Source organism: Apteryx mantelli, chromosome 3, assembly GCF_036417845.1.
Source record: "Apteryx mantelli isolate bAptMan1 chromosome 3, bAptMan1.hap1, whole genome shotgun sequence".
NCBI lineage: Eukaryota > Metazoa > Chordata > Aves > Apterygiformes > Apterygidae > Apteryx > Apteryx mantelli.
In genome coordinates this window covers 33,431,408-33,446,816 of record NC_089980.1, presented here as the reverse complement: position 1 = coordinate 33,446,816, position 15,409 = coordinate 33,431,408, and the positions used below count along the sequence as shown (strand labels likewise).

Below are 15,409 nucleotides of genomic sequence, written 5' to 3'. Positions count from 1 at the left end.
CCTCACACTCACCCCGCCGCCTACCACTGGAGTTTGAATGGTTCCGAACCAGCCAATCGCGGGGGCCGCCGGCTCGGCGCCGCGCGCTCATTGCTCGCGCGGCGAGTCCCGCGTGGCGAGCGGCGGCGCTGGGCGGCCAATCCGCGTGCGCTCCGCTGTTTGTGAGCGAAGCAACGGGCGCGTGGGGAGTGGCAGCGGCCGCTTTGAACGGCGGTGGCGGCCGCGGGCTGCGGTGAGTGCGCGGCGCGGCGGGCCGGGGGGAGGTGTGCCGTGCTTGCCGCGGTGCGGGGCCTGCGCCGGGCGAGTAATCGCGGGTGGGGGGGGCGGGGCGGGGCGCGCAGCGGGGCCGGTCCGTGCCGGTGCCCCCCGGCGCGGCCGTGCGGTGCCCTGTGTCAGAGCCCGGCAGCAGCCCTTCCCCGGACGGAGGGAGGCCCGGCGAGGTTTGCGCTGCAATGCATCCGGGCTTGGATGGGCTCTGTCTATCGGTAACTGAGCTTTGTTGTAAGAAACTATCCCTATTTAGGTGTCTCAAGGAAATAAGGCAACGCCAGTTCCTCACAGCGTGGAGTCATTACAAAGAAAAAAGTGATCTTGCAGGTGTGCTGAACTTATGTTTAAAAACTAAATTCTCTATGCTTGTTTCTGCCAGTATAGAGCAATTCTTAGTGCCTACAGCTCTGCGGTAGCATTTTCAAAAACTTCTGTAAAGAAAGCACAGCTGCCGCCTAAAAGCCATTGTTTTTTCCACAACACAAGGCAAGTCTTTTAGGGTAAACATCATAAAAACAAGATGACGAGGCTTATAGTGCGATCATAAGTGTTAATGGACTTCTTCAACATGAGCATCAAAATGAAAAAGATTCTGTTTCTGAAACATCTGTAAAATGCAATTATAACAATATGTAAAAGTATTCTTGTTAGGTTAAAATGAGATTAATTCTTCCTTTCCCCCCCCCCCCCAATTCAATCAAGCAGAAGAATGTTAAAATAGGACCTAATATTAAAAGTTGGTGCTTGGATCAGGAGGCTTTCAACTCAAGGTTGTAAGATACTCTAAACACTATTAAGCTTTAAAAGACAATGATTCTAGAAGGGAGGCTTATTTAACCTCTTTAAGAGTCTATTTTTATTTGTCTTTGTATTTCAGGCTTAGTACTATCCATTTTGTATTAAAGAATAAAATTGTCACTATGAGCTGGGCTGTGGAGGAGTGGAAAGAAGGCCTCTCTACCAGAGTCCTTCAGAAGATTGAAGAGCTTGAAAGTCAAGTAGACAAGCTTAAAAAGGAGCGACAGCAAAGACAGTTCCAGTTAGAGTCTTTGGAGGCAGCTCTGCAAAAGCAGAAACAGAAGGTAATGTAGGTACCACAGTCTTCTTTCCCTGGAATGCCATTATCCAAGCCAAATATGATTGTAATAAAGCTTTATTATGTGATTTTTTTTTTAATTTTTTTTTTTTGCTTCCCTTCACTGACTGACCTGATAAGCAGTTTGTATTTCTATAATACTTACCTTCATCATTTTTCACACCCAAGGATATTTAAATAATTTTATGTATATCTGAGATGTTCAGTGCTGTTAGGCTTTTGAAATGCTGGGAAGAAAATAACAGTAAGTAAACTTTCTCTGTGTTATTTTAAAAACTACATAGAAGTTGAGAGGACTAAAGACACTTCCAAAATGGTCTATGTTTCAACTAGGTTGAAAATGAAAAAAATGAAGGTGCAACACTAAAACGAGAGAACCAGAGCTTGATGGAGTTGTGTGATAGTCTTGAGAAGGCAAAGCAGAAGATTTCACATGATCTTCAAGTAAAAGAATCTCAAGTCAACTTTCAATCAGGGCAGCTGAATTCAAGCAAGAAGCAAATTGAAAGACTAGAACAAGAACTTAAAAGGTGAGGACTTGCACCTGTATGTCTCTAACTTATATGTTACGGTTTTTCTTTCTCATATTTTGCTCATCTTCTATTTTTATTGTTTTTTTTCGTTTTTCTTCTTTCCACATTTCATACAAATTTTGTGACAAAAATGTCAAAACACTGGCCTGTTTTTAGATACACACATGCATATATGGTCCTCTACATAAAACCTGTGTATCATCTGAAGTAGTAAGCACCTATAGTTCCTGCTTAATTTGGGGAAAATTTGCTGTGCCATCTGAAAAGGGATCCACTCATCCTTACAAAAAATGAGTTAGCACAACTGAATTACTTTGCTATAACTGAAAAATAGAGCTTTTCTATTCGTGAAATCAGAGCCTTTATTCAGTTGCCTTAACAGAATCTGATTTTAAGTGGAGGATGTTTTGCCGGTAAAACTTTTAGTTTTAACATAGCTTATGGTCATACTTTAGTTTTGTTTTCTCTTCACAAAATTTTCTGCTGCTTATAGTGTATTTTTCTCTCTTGCAGTGTCATATAAGCCTCCCCATCAGTATAACTTTATCAACATGATATAGAATACACATTTGTGTATTGCAAGATGTAGCTAAGACTCCTAATGTCTGTAAGACTCTAATATCTCTTCAAGAATGGCTTACTTGACAGTATTGTTGAATCAGTCTCTCTGTTCCCCCCCACCACCAAATCCTGGCCACCTTGATGGAAGGCTTATCATGCCTTTTGATTAACAACATGGTTGTTACAGTTGAGTAGAATACACTTTATCTGTGTTGATAGTCTGGCTGCGTGCTTGGATCAAGCAGCAGTGTAAGATGTAAAGAAAAGATATTCTTACCCTATTGATGAAAGACAGATATAGCTAGGATCATGTTGGTGAAGTGAAAACTTAAATTTACCGGAGGAGCTTAGTGCCAAGAAATTGAAGAGCCTAAACACAGTTTCATTCACTTCTTTGTTTCTTACAATATCTCACCATCCTCATTGTAAAAATTATGCACCCTATTGGAAGGGAAAAAATCCCATGTCAGAAGGGAGGAAGGAAGAAAAATCCCCTTCTCTGTCAGTGCAAGTTGATGTTAGGAATGAAGAAGTACTTCTGACCTGTTTGGTGGTGCTGTTTGCACACTAGTTTCCTGGATGCTATCTGAAAGGGCTGATGAGACAAGACACACCAGGGCAAGGACTGGTTCATCATAGAAAATAGCTTGGCTGTATGACTGCATCCCTTAGCATCCTTAACCTCTGAGAAGATTCCTTTGGTTGTCATTTTAAGATCCAACTGATGCCTAAGTCATCAAAGACTGACTGTCTTAAACAGGTGTGGCACGCTCTTTTTTTGCATGTCATCTCTTTAGTTGCAGTACTAGATCTTTATCTATCTTCTTGTAGTGAGACCATACAGAATAACTTTTTTTTTTTAAATTGGGAACTGACTGGGCCACCATGTTTTCATAGCATCATTCTTCAATATGGAAATTTTTCTTTAACACATTCCTCTCTGCTGCCCTGCTCTCCCTCTCTTCCTTTGAAAAAATATACTGCCTTTCATTAAAGATGACCTCAGGAGGATAGATCTTTGGGAGCCTTGTTGATACCTGCGAAGTATTTAGAATTCTTTGTGCACTTTTTTTTTTTTTTTTTTGATTCCATCTTTAAGATCAAGTCTGCCAATACAATATGGCAACTGGAAGAAGGAGATGTGAACATCTATTAGAGTGGAAGATGAAGGGGTCAAAACAAATAGTGCTGTGACTGAATTACTGCATCCAGTTGCTTAGGTAAAGAAGTGATGTGGTAGCAGAAAAATTTTAGCTTCCATGACAGTTCTTCCTGCTTCCCAAATACTGAAACACAGATTTCAGGAAGAATAGGACACTTCTGCTACTCCATACTTCAGTAGTTCTGCTGAACTCTTCTAGTGGACAAAAGTTGGTGGGAAATAAAGATATCTTTGATTTTATAAAACATCACCTTTGCATGGATATATGGTCTATGCAACTGTATTCATATATTGTTTTGGTTAGTTACAGTTTTGTGAGTTGCTATTTCTTGATGCATGATACATTTTATTTAAGTCCATGTCTAAAGGTTGAGATGTCATTCATTGCCTCAGTGTTACAACACTAATAACAGTCTCTGTGCTGTTTATAGATGTAGAATGTAACTCATACACTAAAACTTCCATACTGGAGACACCTGAAAATGCTACTGAAACAATTGTCCATAATAAAGTGAATATTAATTACTTTCATACGCAAGAAGCCTTCCATTCCTGAAATAAAGTTTCAATAAAGTTGTGTCCTGCTCCTGCAATTAACTGTTATGCTAGTAATTATAGAGACAGAGACGTGTCCTAGGTATCAAATTTCTCTATGTTTCTTTGTTGTGGCCTCAGATGTGTCCATTTCCTTTAACCTTTGGAAGTTATACCTCATATACATACTAATGGAAGCAAACAAAGAGGGAGCTCTATTGTGTGTGCTGTTCTGTACCCCCTATTCATTATCCATCTAATGATAGTTGAGTGTCTGAGAATCATGATTAGACCAGGTATTTGGCTGCTATGAAAAGATTCTTAACAGCAACGCATAAGTTCATGACATTTAGAAACACCAACTTTGTGCAAGGAATTACTGAGATCCATTAATGAAGTATCCAGTGTGATTCAACAAGGTTGATGCAACCAAATGACCTTTTCTATTCCTGCTCTCAAAGGCTGGGTCAGAGAGGTTGCAGGCTAGGGCTATGTGTTTATCAATCCCAAAACTGTGTAGGAAGTCTGACTTACTGAATTCTCTTATTTATATTACTTTGCATAGCTACCCTGTACCAAAGAACATCAGTTATTACATATAACTTGATTATGACATTCACTTTGCTTTTATGTTTTGGTCTGTTTTGGTTTCATAACAATAACTAATTATCTCCCACTTTATAGCAATTAACCATTCACCATATGAGATGATCTCATGGGTTTTGATCTGTAAAAGGGAGGGAGAATGGAATGGAAAGTTGTGCAGTCACTAACAGTGGGCTTCAGCCTATAACAGTCTTGTCAACCAGTGCTCGCTTGGCATAAACCACAGTGGCCTTGCCATTGACTGCAGTTATTGTATAATTTTCAAACAACTTATGTGGATTCCTCGGATGAGCATGTAACTTTCCATGGAACAGCTACTCTATCCATATAGCAGCATAGACTGTGGTGTTTTTGGTAGTAACATTGTAAGTGGTATGCAAGAAAAATATACTTCTGGATGGAGGGTGTGCTCTTCCATTTTCATGAGATATGCTTATGTTTTTCACAATGCATAGTATCAATACTAACAATGTGTAGTATGTTTTCTGCAAATGACATTTTCTGAAGAAGTAAGAGTCTTACAACTTTTTACAGAGATTTCAGTGTATTTAATTGGACTATGACTTCATATAGCGAGATCATATACAGTTCTAAATGTTCATTTACATGATTTGTTTTAGTTTTGAGTCCTATGTAACTGATTAAATATGTTGAAATTATAAACACAAATATCTTTTCTTTATTCATATTTCTGTTTTATAGTAACTAAAAATTACCCGTGGAAATGTCTTTACTTCCTGTAGGTATGAAGGTCTAATTCCAAACTGATCTTTAAATCAAGTTCTTAGATTTCCTGTAGTGGTGTGGTTCAGGTTCTTAAAACAGATAATTGAACTCTTAGTTTCCATAGCTAATTTCTGCCATTACTTCTTTACCTAAACAGATACAAATGTGAGCTTGAGAAAAGTCAGCAAACACTGATTACAGGAGACTTATCATTCAGTGGTACTCCGCAGAAGAGTTTTACCGCTCCTTTTACACCAATTCAAAGTCATAAAGGTAAATTAATTTTTCTTCTTCTAGCACAGGTAGTTAACTAAAATGTCAGTTTTCTTGGAAGATGGTAGGGGAATTTTGAACATTACCCTTTCACTATGTTGCCTAGTCCCTACTATGTAGTTTATTATCAGTGCCTGGTTCATAACACCATAGGTTCTAAGTTTAAAAATTATTAGCAAAGATTTAACATTTATGACAAATATTTCATCTTTTTAGCACTACATTGATGGGCATGGAATAGTAATAGGAATATTAATCGAGATGATAATTTTTTGAAATAAAATGCCTGTTCCAAGTGTCAGTTGCTGTCTTCACATAGGGAAGAGCAAATTTCCTTCTGTTTCACCTACAAGTGCTTTAGTTAAAGTTCAGTAAACAATTGTTTATGTTATTTCTCTAGAAGATTGTTTGTGAATTAGACTATTATTCTGAATAATAATCTACATGATTAAAGCAAACCCTCTCTAGCTATTTCATAGCATCTCTTCTATCTTTATTTAGACATCAAATAGATTTACATTTGAATGAACTAGAAAAGTGAGAGGATTATTCCTTAACTGGAAAACTATTCTGTAGCCAGACATTCTTATGCTGTCTACATTGAAGAACTTTCATGGGTTCAGTATTGAGCAAGCTGTTATTTCTTTGATGTGATTAAATATTCTATGTGTTTTGGCATCTAAATCTTACTCTGATGGGAAATCTGAGATACTTTATTGCACTCTTGTTCCTTTTTATTTCCTTATATATGTGTGAAAAGAGGTGCAGTACTCACATTGTCAAGAATTCAGAATTTGTAAGTGTGGTCCTCCTGAAATAAAGATTCGATTAAAATAACTATATTTAAAATAGTTTTGTTGCTGAGTTCTTTTCATTAAAAGCTGGATTGTTAAATACTTTCAGATGGTACAAAACATTCTAGCTCTAGAATTATTTGAGAGTTGTATGATTATATACAAATTCAAGAAAAGGGAAGCAAGACTTTTTTTGGAGTAGTATGTTCCTCTTAAAATTCCAGCAGAAGAATCCTAAATGAGTTCATGTCCAATTTCTATTGCATTTGAAAAGAACTCAAGGAAAAGTCTCAGTCTTAATGTTTGGAAGTTTCTTAGTCATATTAATGCTAGTGGATTACTGATGGGAAAATATTTTTTATATATACGTGTGTGTGTGAATGTATTTATTTAAATATATAAATTCTGGTATTGGCTCCTTAATTTTAACAGTTGTATTTTCAGTCTAATGTCAAGTTCCAGATCTCCCATCAGTGTACCTGAGTTCCTAAATTACTGAAAATAATTCATACACATTTTTTTCCTATTTATTATCTGACACTTCTGACAGCTGTTTGTTTTTATCACTGCTATCTTTCTGTAAGGAGGAATAGGCTAGAAAAGTTTACCTATGTACTAAGCTAGATTATGATAAAATATTCATTATGTTTTTGTAGATGCTAAATTTGAAGAATTAGAAGAAAAATACAATAAAGAAGTAGAAGAAAGAAAAAAGCTAGAAGTGGAACTGAGAACCATCCAGGTTACAGTAAGTGTTTTTTGAAATGGTGTGTGGGATAGCCAAGAAAATAAATACTGACCAAATTTGGAAAAGGGAGAAGGATACAGTTGTTAAGAATTTACCATACAATTTTATAGAGAAACCTAGTAAAATATATTTCACATCACTTTAAATTATAATTAAAAAGAAGTGAATTAATCAATGTATGCCACCATTCAAAAATAATCTTAGAGAATCCAAAAAAAGCCAGCCTAATTGAATAGCAAAGTAAAGAAGGACATTAAGGATGAAAACCCATCTTCCAAAAACTGGAAATCTTGTCCCAGCAAGGACAATAGAACAGAGTGCCAGTCTGGGGAAATTAAATGTAAAAGGATGATCAAATAGCCTTGAAAAGATGAGGAATAACTTACCAAGCAAATAAAAACTAGTAAATTTTTCAAATGCATCTGGAGTAGGAACTTTATTAGAGGATCTCAGAGGCCAGTAGATGATTAAAATGTGAAAGGAGCCCTCAAGAAACAAAGGCTGTAGAAGAAAAGCTGAAATCAGTTTTTACTTGGTGTTTACTATTTGAAAGCTTTAAAAATTTTCTATATCAGAGCCTTTCTTTATGGGAGTTGAATCTCTGGCACAGCCTCAAATTTGAAAACTCAGTAGAAGTCTTAAAATAGCTTGATAAAATGAGTAATAATAAATCACCAGATACAGATAGTATTTATCCATGAATTTATAAGGTACTCCAATGTGGCATTGCTGAATCACTGTGATGTCTAACTTATTTCAGTCTCCTCTTGGCACTAGATGACAAGGATGGTGCCAGTTTTTAAAAAGGCTTACAGTGCTATTTCCTGGAACTGTAGTTTAGTAAGGCTTTTTTGTACTGGGCAAATTGTTAGAAATGGAAATAAATTAATACATTTGTTGATACATGCATTACATTTGTTGATACATGCATAGATATAATATATTGAGAAAATGTCAGCAATTTTTATTTGTAAAAGGACACCATGCGCCACATATTTCAGAGGTTTTATTTTTAAGAAGTCAGAGAACATATGATTCGGTGTGCTTCAGACAATATAATGTCAGTGGATTTCCAAAAAGCTCAAAGAAAACTAAACTATTTTGATAAGGGAGAGGTCTTCTCAATAATTGAAAAGTAAAGATTGAGGGTTAGGAATAAATGTTCAGTTTTTACAGTTGGAGAATTCAACAGTGGAGTCCTGAAAGGATCTGTGCAGAGAACTGTGCTATTCAGCATATTCATTAATGATCTGAAAGACAGATGAACGACATGGTTGAAGACTTTGCAGGATTGCACAATACTGAATAATTGCAATAAGACAGCAAATAAAATTCAGTGTCAAAAAATGTGAAGTAACACACCTGGAAAACATAATCCTAACAATGCATACTCAATACATCCAGGCTCCTAATTTGGTGAAACTATTCCAGAAAGCAGTTCTGGAATTATTGTGTCTATTTCTCTGAAAACTTCAGTTTCATGTTCAACAATGGTCAAAAAGAAATTTTTAGGAAAAGAATTAAGAACTAGTTGAGAAAATACTTTTCCCTGCCTGTATAAAACCATATGGCACTCACCTCTTGAATATTGCTTGCAATTCTGGTCATCTCATCTCGAAACAGGTTTGTTGAACTGGATGGTACAAAGATGATTGAGGATGGAGAGAAGAAACATGGAATGGTCGTTTTCCAATTTTTCATAAGGCACAATTACATTACCAGGCAGCAGGCTTAGAACAAAACCTAGTTTTTCACAATGTACTTTATTAAATGGTGGAACTCTTTGTCACAGAATACTGTGGAAAACAAAAACATAAACAGATACAAAGTTCATGTAAAATGTTTCAGTAAAAATGATGAACTCCCTTAATTTTCTGGATTCAAACTTTTGAATTTTGGACGTTTGGCTCAGGAACTCTAAATTTAAATGGCATATTAGAGGAATGATTACTATATGCATGGTGGATTTTTATGCTCTTTCTCTAAATGTGTTGCTTCACAGGACTGGAGAGAATGTCCTGGGCTAGACAGACGTCTGGTCCTAGCACAGCCATTCCTACATGACAGCATATTCTCAGATTGGACTGAGAAGTCAGGCTGGGTACTACCTGGTTTAGGGCTTTAGTTAAAAAAAAAAAAAATCAATTCAAATGGTAGGCATTTGGAAATCAGGTATAAGAATATAATAGAACCTTCAAGTGCTTGATTTTTTTCATTTAAAAAAGGTTTGATACTGTAAAAAATACTTAGTGTTTTGGTTCTACTTAATTTTTCTCTAGGAAGAGGGTGAAAACTGATACCTGGCATATTTTATTGTTGGAATTTTTAGGTACTATATATTTGGAAATTTAAATAAATGGGTTCATTTTCTCAACTTACCTGTACTTATCCAAAACAACTGGGCCAGATACATTAGTCTAGAACTGTGTATCTCTTGCAGTTTGTTTGTGTCAGAAATTGCCTGTAAAAACTTAGGTTTTGATTTTTAAAACTGTAGAAAGAGGATAGCAGGAGTAAATGATGGCAGAACTCTCAAAAAAGACAAAAATCTGGGTATGCTAAGTATAAAGAAACAGATAAAGCCTCTTGTCTTTGAGATTCTGACCATTGTGGATAAATTTAGCTTTACCAATTATTCTTGGATGCCTAGGTTTACATTAAAGTTAATTAATTTATGCTGTATAAAAAGCAATGGTATGAATTAGTAAATTGCACTGATGGATGATGTGTGTTGACATAAAAATGTGAATTGACCACATGACCTATTTTCTACTTATTAATAAATGAATTATTTTGTTATTTGTCAGACACAGAGCTGTGTAAAGGTAGATACTTTTCTTTTCTTGGTCACAGAAAATTAATCAGCCTTATCCTCAAAGCAATTTGAGTCACAGGGAGATTGCTCGGCATCAGGCTTCCTCATCTGTGTTTTCATGGCAACAAGAAAAGACACCATCTAGAAATCAAGAAACCCCTGCAAGGAGAAGTTCTGCAACATCCTGTTTTCCATGGGAAAAAGAAACAAATTCTAATATAGCATCAGAGAAGAAAGAGCTCAACAACAGTTTTGCTGAGAATTGTAATAGTTCTTCACTCATCAACCAGCTAAGAGCACAGAATCAAGGTATTTTACATATTTCTTTAAAACTCAAAGACGATCTCCTATATAGTTTCATGAAAATTGGTGTCTGGACAGAAAAGAGGTATCAAAATTAGTGCTTTAGTGAGGAAACGAGAAAGATATCTGTTGTTTCCTTTGGCAGCTAGCCCAGCTGGCTGCTAGTGTGTGTATTCTCAATGACCAGCCAGTACATGGAGACTATCCACTATCATTTATATAAGGGTATGAGAGAGAGAATAGGGGGAGTTTGTATTTTTGGGGTGGGATAATTGGTCATCATATAAACAAATTTTAGGTAAACAAGCTTCATTAATTCCAGTGCTCATGGAACAATTCCCTTAAAAATGCATTAAAAATCTTTAGGATTTCCTTACATCTCACTGTTAAATTGTACTATATTGCTTCCTTAATTTTGTACGACTCTGGAGATTTATGGCTGAGCAATATATTTGTTAAATATTACTTGATTGAAACTCGCTTAATGCATAACTGAGTTCTGTCCATAAAGGATGTTACAGGAAGGCCCAGGATGAAGTATGATATTAAAAATACAATGATAAAGCAAAATACCTTCTTATTTCATGCATATTGACATTCAGAAATATTTTTGCCTGAGATTTGATAGTCAAAGGAGAAAAAATAGTTTGTCTGTTATGGATTTAGTGAACATTTACTCAAACCTAGCATTGGACAAGCTTTTCCACTAACTGTTTCTTGTAGGATTGTTTTACCAGTCCCTGTACTCTCTACATGCAAAATTTAAATCTCAGCTGAGTTTTCAATTTGGAAGACTGATTTACATCTTTGTAGTTTGTATATAGCCATATAAATTCAGCACCAATGGAATAGTGTTTTATGAAAACAATTACCAGATAATAGTAATTTCTTGATAACACTCCTATAAATGACTACTGTTTTCTACTGTAAAATTTTGTTGTGATTTTGGAAAGCAAACTGTTACTGATGTATATTATGACAGCATCACTTGATTTTGCTTTGTGTGTATGCTGCTTTAGGGACAGGAAAAAGATTAAAATACTGTATTTGCAGATACCCAACAGCTGAAAAGCCTCTTCCATGCAGAGGCTCACTTTTGCTCCAAATATATGTTTGTAGTGATGTTCTTTACTTTAAAATTTTTATATATTGAGTGAATTATGTTTCTGCATATTTTCTTAAAACCCCAGTTTTTCTAGGAGCAAATTGTCTTCACCTTCGCAGCATTTGTGTTTGAATTCCACTTTTTCTGTGTTCTCATATATTACAGAGTGAACCTGATTGATTTAGAGTTAACTATCTTTCAGTCTTGATAATTTCAGTCATTAAGGTAGTAGTAGTGGAAGAAAAAATGAAAAATTTTGGTTTTATCTTGCTGAACAATTTACAATGTATCTGCCTTGTCAGAGGCTTGTGTTCTTATCAAACATACTAAATATATTAGAATGTGTAGACCCCTTGAAATTTCAGCACCTGGAAGAAATGCCTTTCAAAGCAGAAAGTATCATTGATCTTAACTGTTTCTAAAATTCAGAGCTAAATTCCAAAATTAAAGACCTAGAACAACACCTGCAAGTTCTAGAAAAAGAGAAGAAAAGCCATATGAATAAACATCAAGAGATTCAGCTCCAGCTGGACAGAATGAAGTTGGAATTAGTAGAGAAGGATAACGTTCTGAACAAAAATAAAGATGAATTGACTAAACTGAGAACACAACTTGACCAAGCTACTGCACAGGTAAAATGTTGCATCACGCATCTTCTGGTTGTTGTTACAATTCATTCCCAGTACTACTAATGTGCTTCATTTTCAGCCATTGTAATAAGAACCAAGGTACTCAGATAAGTTTCTTGAGCATTTGCTGAGCATTGAGTTTTGATAAGCATATGTTAGTTTGATGTGTATTACTTGCACAATTGTAGATACTCCTAAGCAGTTGCCCATTTTCTGGAATGTTCTTACTACCTCTGAAGAAGTATTTTTCATCTTCCAGGTCTAGCCTTCAGGCTAGATTTACTGGAATTCTGAAAAACATTTTCTGATAAAGTTGCATAGAGCAACAATGACATCTGGTGGCAAATTCTGACCTTAAATAGATTCTGCCATGTAACTTGGGCCGAAAATCAGTATCTGTTTCTTAAACTATAGTATTTCATGGAGATAGCCTTTTGATTTTAGATTACTTCTGTAAAATAAAATATAAGTTAAAATGCCATTAAAGATGGAGAATTTATGTAGTTTTTAATGGGATTTCATGACCTAATCCTAAGTGGTTTGCATACATAGATATACTAACTAATAAGGAACAAAAGGGTAGTACAGTTTGCTTAGCCAAGAATTTTAAGTGTGTTATATATAGTATATATATGTGTGTGTATATATATATGTATATATATATGAAATGGTTCTGATTTTTGCTTATAACTATGCAATGAAAAAGAGAGTGCCAGTGGTCATAATCACTGAATTCAAACTGCATGGCATAACCATTAATAATTTTTTTTCCTAGTTAGTCCAGTTGCAATACCTTTCTAGAGTCCTTTTTCACAGCATTTCGCAAACTTGAAAATAGTGCACAGAAGTCATAATTCCTTCAATCTTCATATTTCCATGTTGCTCTTTATTTACTTTGTCATCTACAAGAAAGGAAAAAACATGTTTCTGTGTGTATCTTCTCCAAGTGTAATAATTGTTATCTGACTTTGCCAGCAAGTTTCTACCTGCTACCTACATATATTGGAAAATTGTGCTATTTCCTACAAGTTCTGTATTGGTCATTAAAAATACCCTTTTGCATGTTGAGGGTTAATCCGTGTGCCTTTTGAAAGAGACAGTAACATTCTGTCTTTGCTGTCTGTCAGGAGCTGGTTTAGGGAGGTTATGACTGGGAGTAAGGTAAAATCATGTTATTGACATAATCCATTGAATATATAACGGCACTCTGATCATGGTGAGTTTGTGGGAAGACAGCTGACCCAAGTTGAAAGCTCACTTGCTCTGAAAATGTCTGTTTCTTTTCATTTATTTGATCTCCTGACCTGATTCAACTTCCTAAATCCATTGAATATTATTTGCTTAATTTTGCCTGGTTAATTTTCTACCAGTTTAAGAGAGCCTTATTGTCTTACTGGGGAATCAAATGGGCATTAAATCCAGGACAAAGGAAGGGGCAAGATTGTATAGCTAAGAATATAAATGGGGAAAGACAAGGACAAGTGAGATTGACTGGCTCCATTTTAATTAAGATGCACTCCATCCCTAAGGTACAGCACAGCATCGCCTTGTCCCAGAAGGTTCCTTTGCTCCTAACATCTAAAAGATGCTCCTTTCTATTTGATTTTCTCATTCTTGCACTGAAACAGGATCGTCTGCCTGCCCCTCATTCTTTGTATATAGAACTGCATTGGGTTTCTGGACTTTATTTTCCTACCTAGCAGCCTAAATTTAAATTTAATTAGTGCCTCCTTTCTGCACTTCTTGCTGTGTCAATGGCATGATCATGGACCCATGGCCACAGCATTTCCTCTGTGTTATTAAGTATTCTGTTTAACATCATTTGAGATTACTACCCTTCTGATTGGCAAGTAAGTTTCCATGTGGCCTTGTAGGACCTCACAAACCCTGCTATCTACTATGTACCCGTTACTACTACCTGCTTCTTATTTTCTTATTACGTGGATGGGTTATTGTTTCATTAAGTTCATGAGCTGCCTTTGCCACCATGAAAAAAACAGCCCTGTTCACCCTTGGCCAGTTTTTCTCACCCTCTGGAAAAAAATATTTTAAATATTTTTGTGCAACTTTATAGAGAATACTTTGCATTCAGAGATTGTTTTTGGAACAGAAATACATTCTTATCTTCATGGAATTAATTGAACATTGCTTCACTCTCTTAGTTAGCCTAATACTAATTTAATAAACTGAATTAGATAACAAACTGACATACTTTTAACATAGAGGTTAAACCAGAACATGGGCTACTCATTTTTTAATTAAAGTTTAAATTATGAAAAATACTCCTGCCTTGTTGTTCAAGTAGACTAAGATAGCTGCATATTTTTTTCCTATCAGAATCAATGTGCTGAATCATTCTGAGATTCCATGTAATATGCAGTTATATTCCAAGTCTAAATATTTAGTTGTTTAGCAGTTAGGGGACATTCTTTAGTTCTTAACAACCTGAGGTACTGAAAACATAATTTAGTTTTAGTGTTAGATACAGTACATTTCTGTAGACTGTCAAGCAGATCGAGTAATTCTGGGGCAAAAAAGTTATATATAGTATGATCTTTAAGAAGGTACTGTCTTTGTCCCCAAACTGCTGTCATCAAAGACACTGATTTTATGAAGATGATTAACATTAAAATGATAAGCAAGTATGTGTGTATTACCTTGGATTGCTAAAAATTTATGTGTTGCCAGGCAAAGTTATAGTGTAGGTTATTTGAATGCCAAAGCAATTGTAATAAGTAAAATCAGTGCTTTTTATATGAATGCATACAAATATAAATAAAACAAGACTTGCATTTTTAACACTTGAGACTGATAACTAAATTATTATAGGTCAAAATGATGGAGCAAAAGGTGAAAAAATTGTCAGAAGAACTGAATTGTCAGAGACAAAATGCTGAAAGTACTCGTTGCTGTTTAGAACAGAAAATAAAAGCAAAGGAAAAGGAATACCAAGAGGTAAGGCAAGAACAACATTTTTTTATTTTGATTTCCTGAGGAGGTAAAATTGCATGGCCTATGTTGTGTATCTGCTTTTCAGTTAATTGCAACCAAATTGGACAGAGCAGTTAAGATCTCAGAGGTAACTGAAAAACTGAAAATAAACATCCCAATAGAGGAGAGAGGCTGTCAGGGAGGTGTAGAATTATTTTAGTACTTATTAGACATCGCAGAATCCATGTGAGAAAGCAGTTGAGATACAAATCCATAAGAAACCAGGTTTCATTGGCTTCATTGTTAACAGAATTACTTATACA

The 15,409-nt window shown here is 35.7% G+C and overlaps 1 protein-coding gene and 1 long non-coding RNA gene across 2 annotated transcripts in view; one reads left to right on the top strand and one right to left on the bottom strand.

Annotated features, from left to right (window-relative positions):
- The first annotated feature begins 459 nt into the window (after window positions 1-459).
- The window catches only part of CENPF (centromere protein F), a 44,183-nt gene continuing 29,233 nt past the window's right edge, over window positions 460-15,409 (top strand). Inside the window, exons 1-8 of the mRNA XM_013949736.2 lie at window positions 460-485; window positions 1,148-1,352; window positions 1,700-1,896; window positions 5,646-5,761; window positions 7,212-7,303; window positions 10,157-10,427; window positions 11,956-12,158; window positions 14,985-15,110. Of these exons, the coding sequence (XP_013805190.2) occupies window positions 469-485; window positions 1,148-1,352; window positions 1,700-1,896; window positions 5,646-5,761; window positions 7,212-7,303; window positions 10,157-10,427; window positions 11,956-12,158; window positions 14,985-15,110 (1,227 nt within the window). The 5' untranslated portion in view covers window positions 460-468. The remainder of the gene's footprint in view (window positions 486-1,147; window positions 1,353-1,699; window positions 1,897-5,645; window positions 5,762-7,211; window positions 7,304-10,156; window positions 10,428-11,955; window positions 12,159-14,984; window positions 15,111-15,409) is intronic.
- LOC136991561 (uncharacterized) lies at window positions 8,279-13,025 on the bottom strand. The gene is made up of 3 exons (XR_010883677.1): window positions 12,949-13,025; window positions 8,882-8,936; window positions 8,279-8,553 (listed from the first exon to the last, which is right to left on the bottom strand). It is a non-coding gene; the product is annotated as an uncharacterized lncRNA (long non-coding RNA).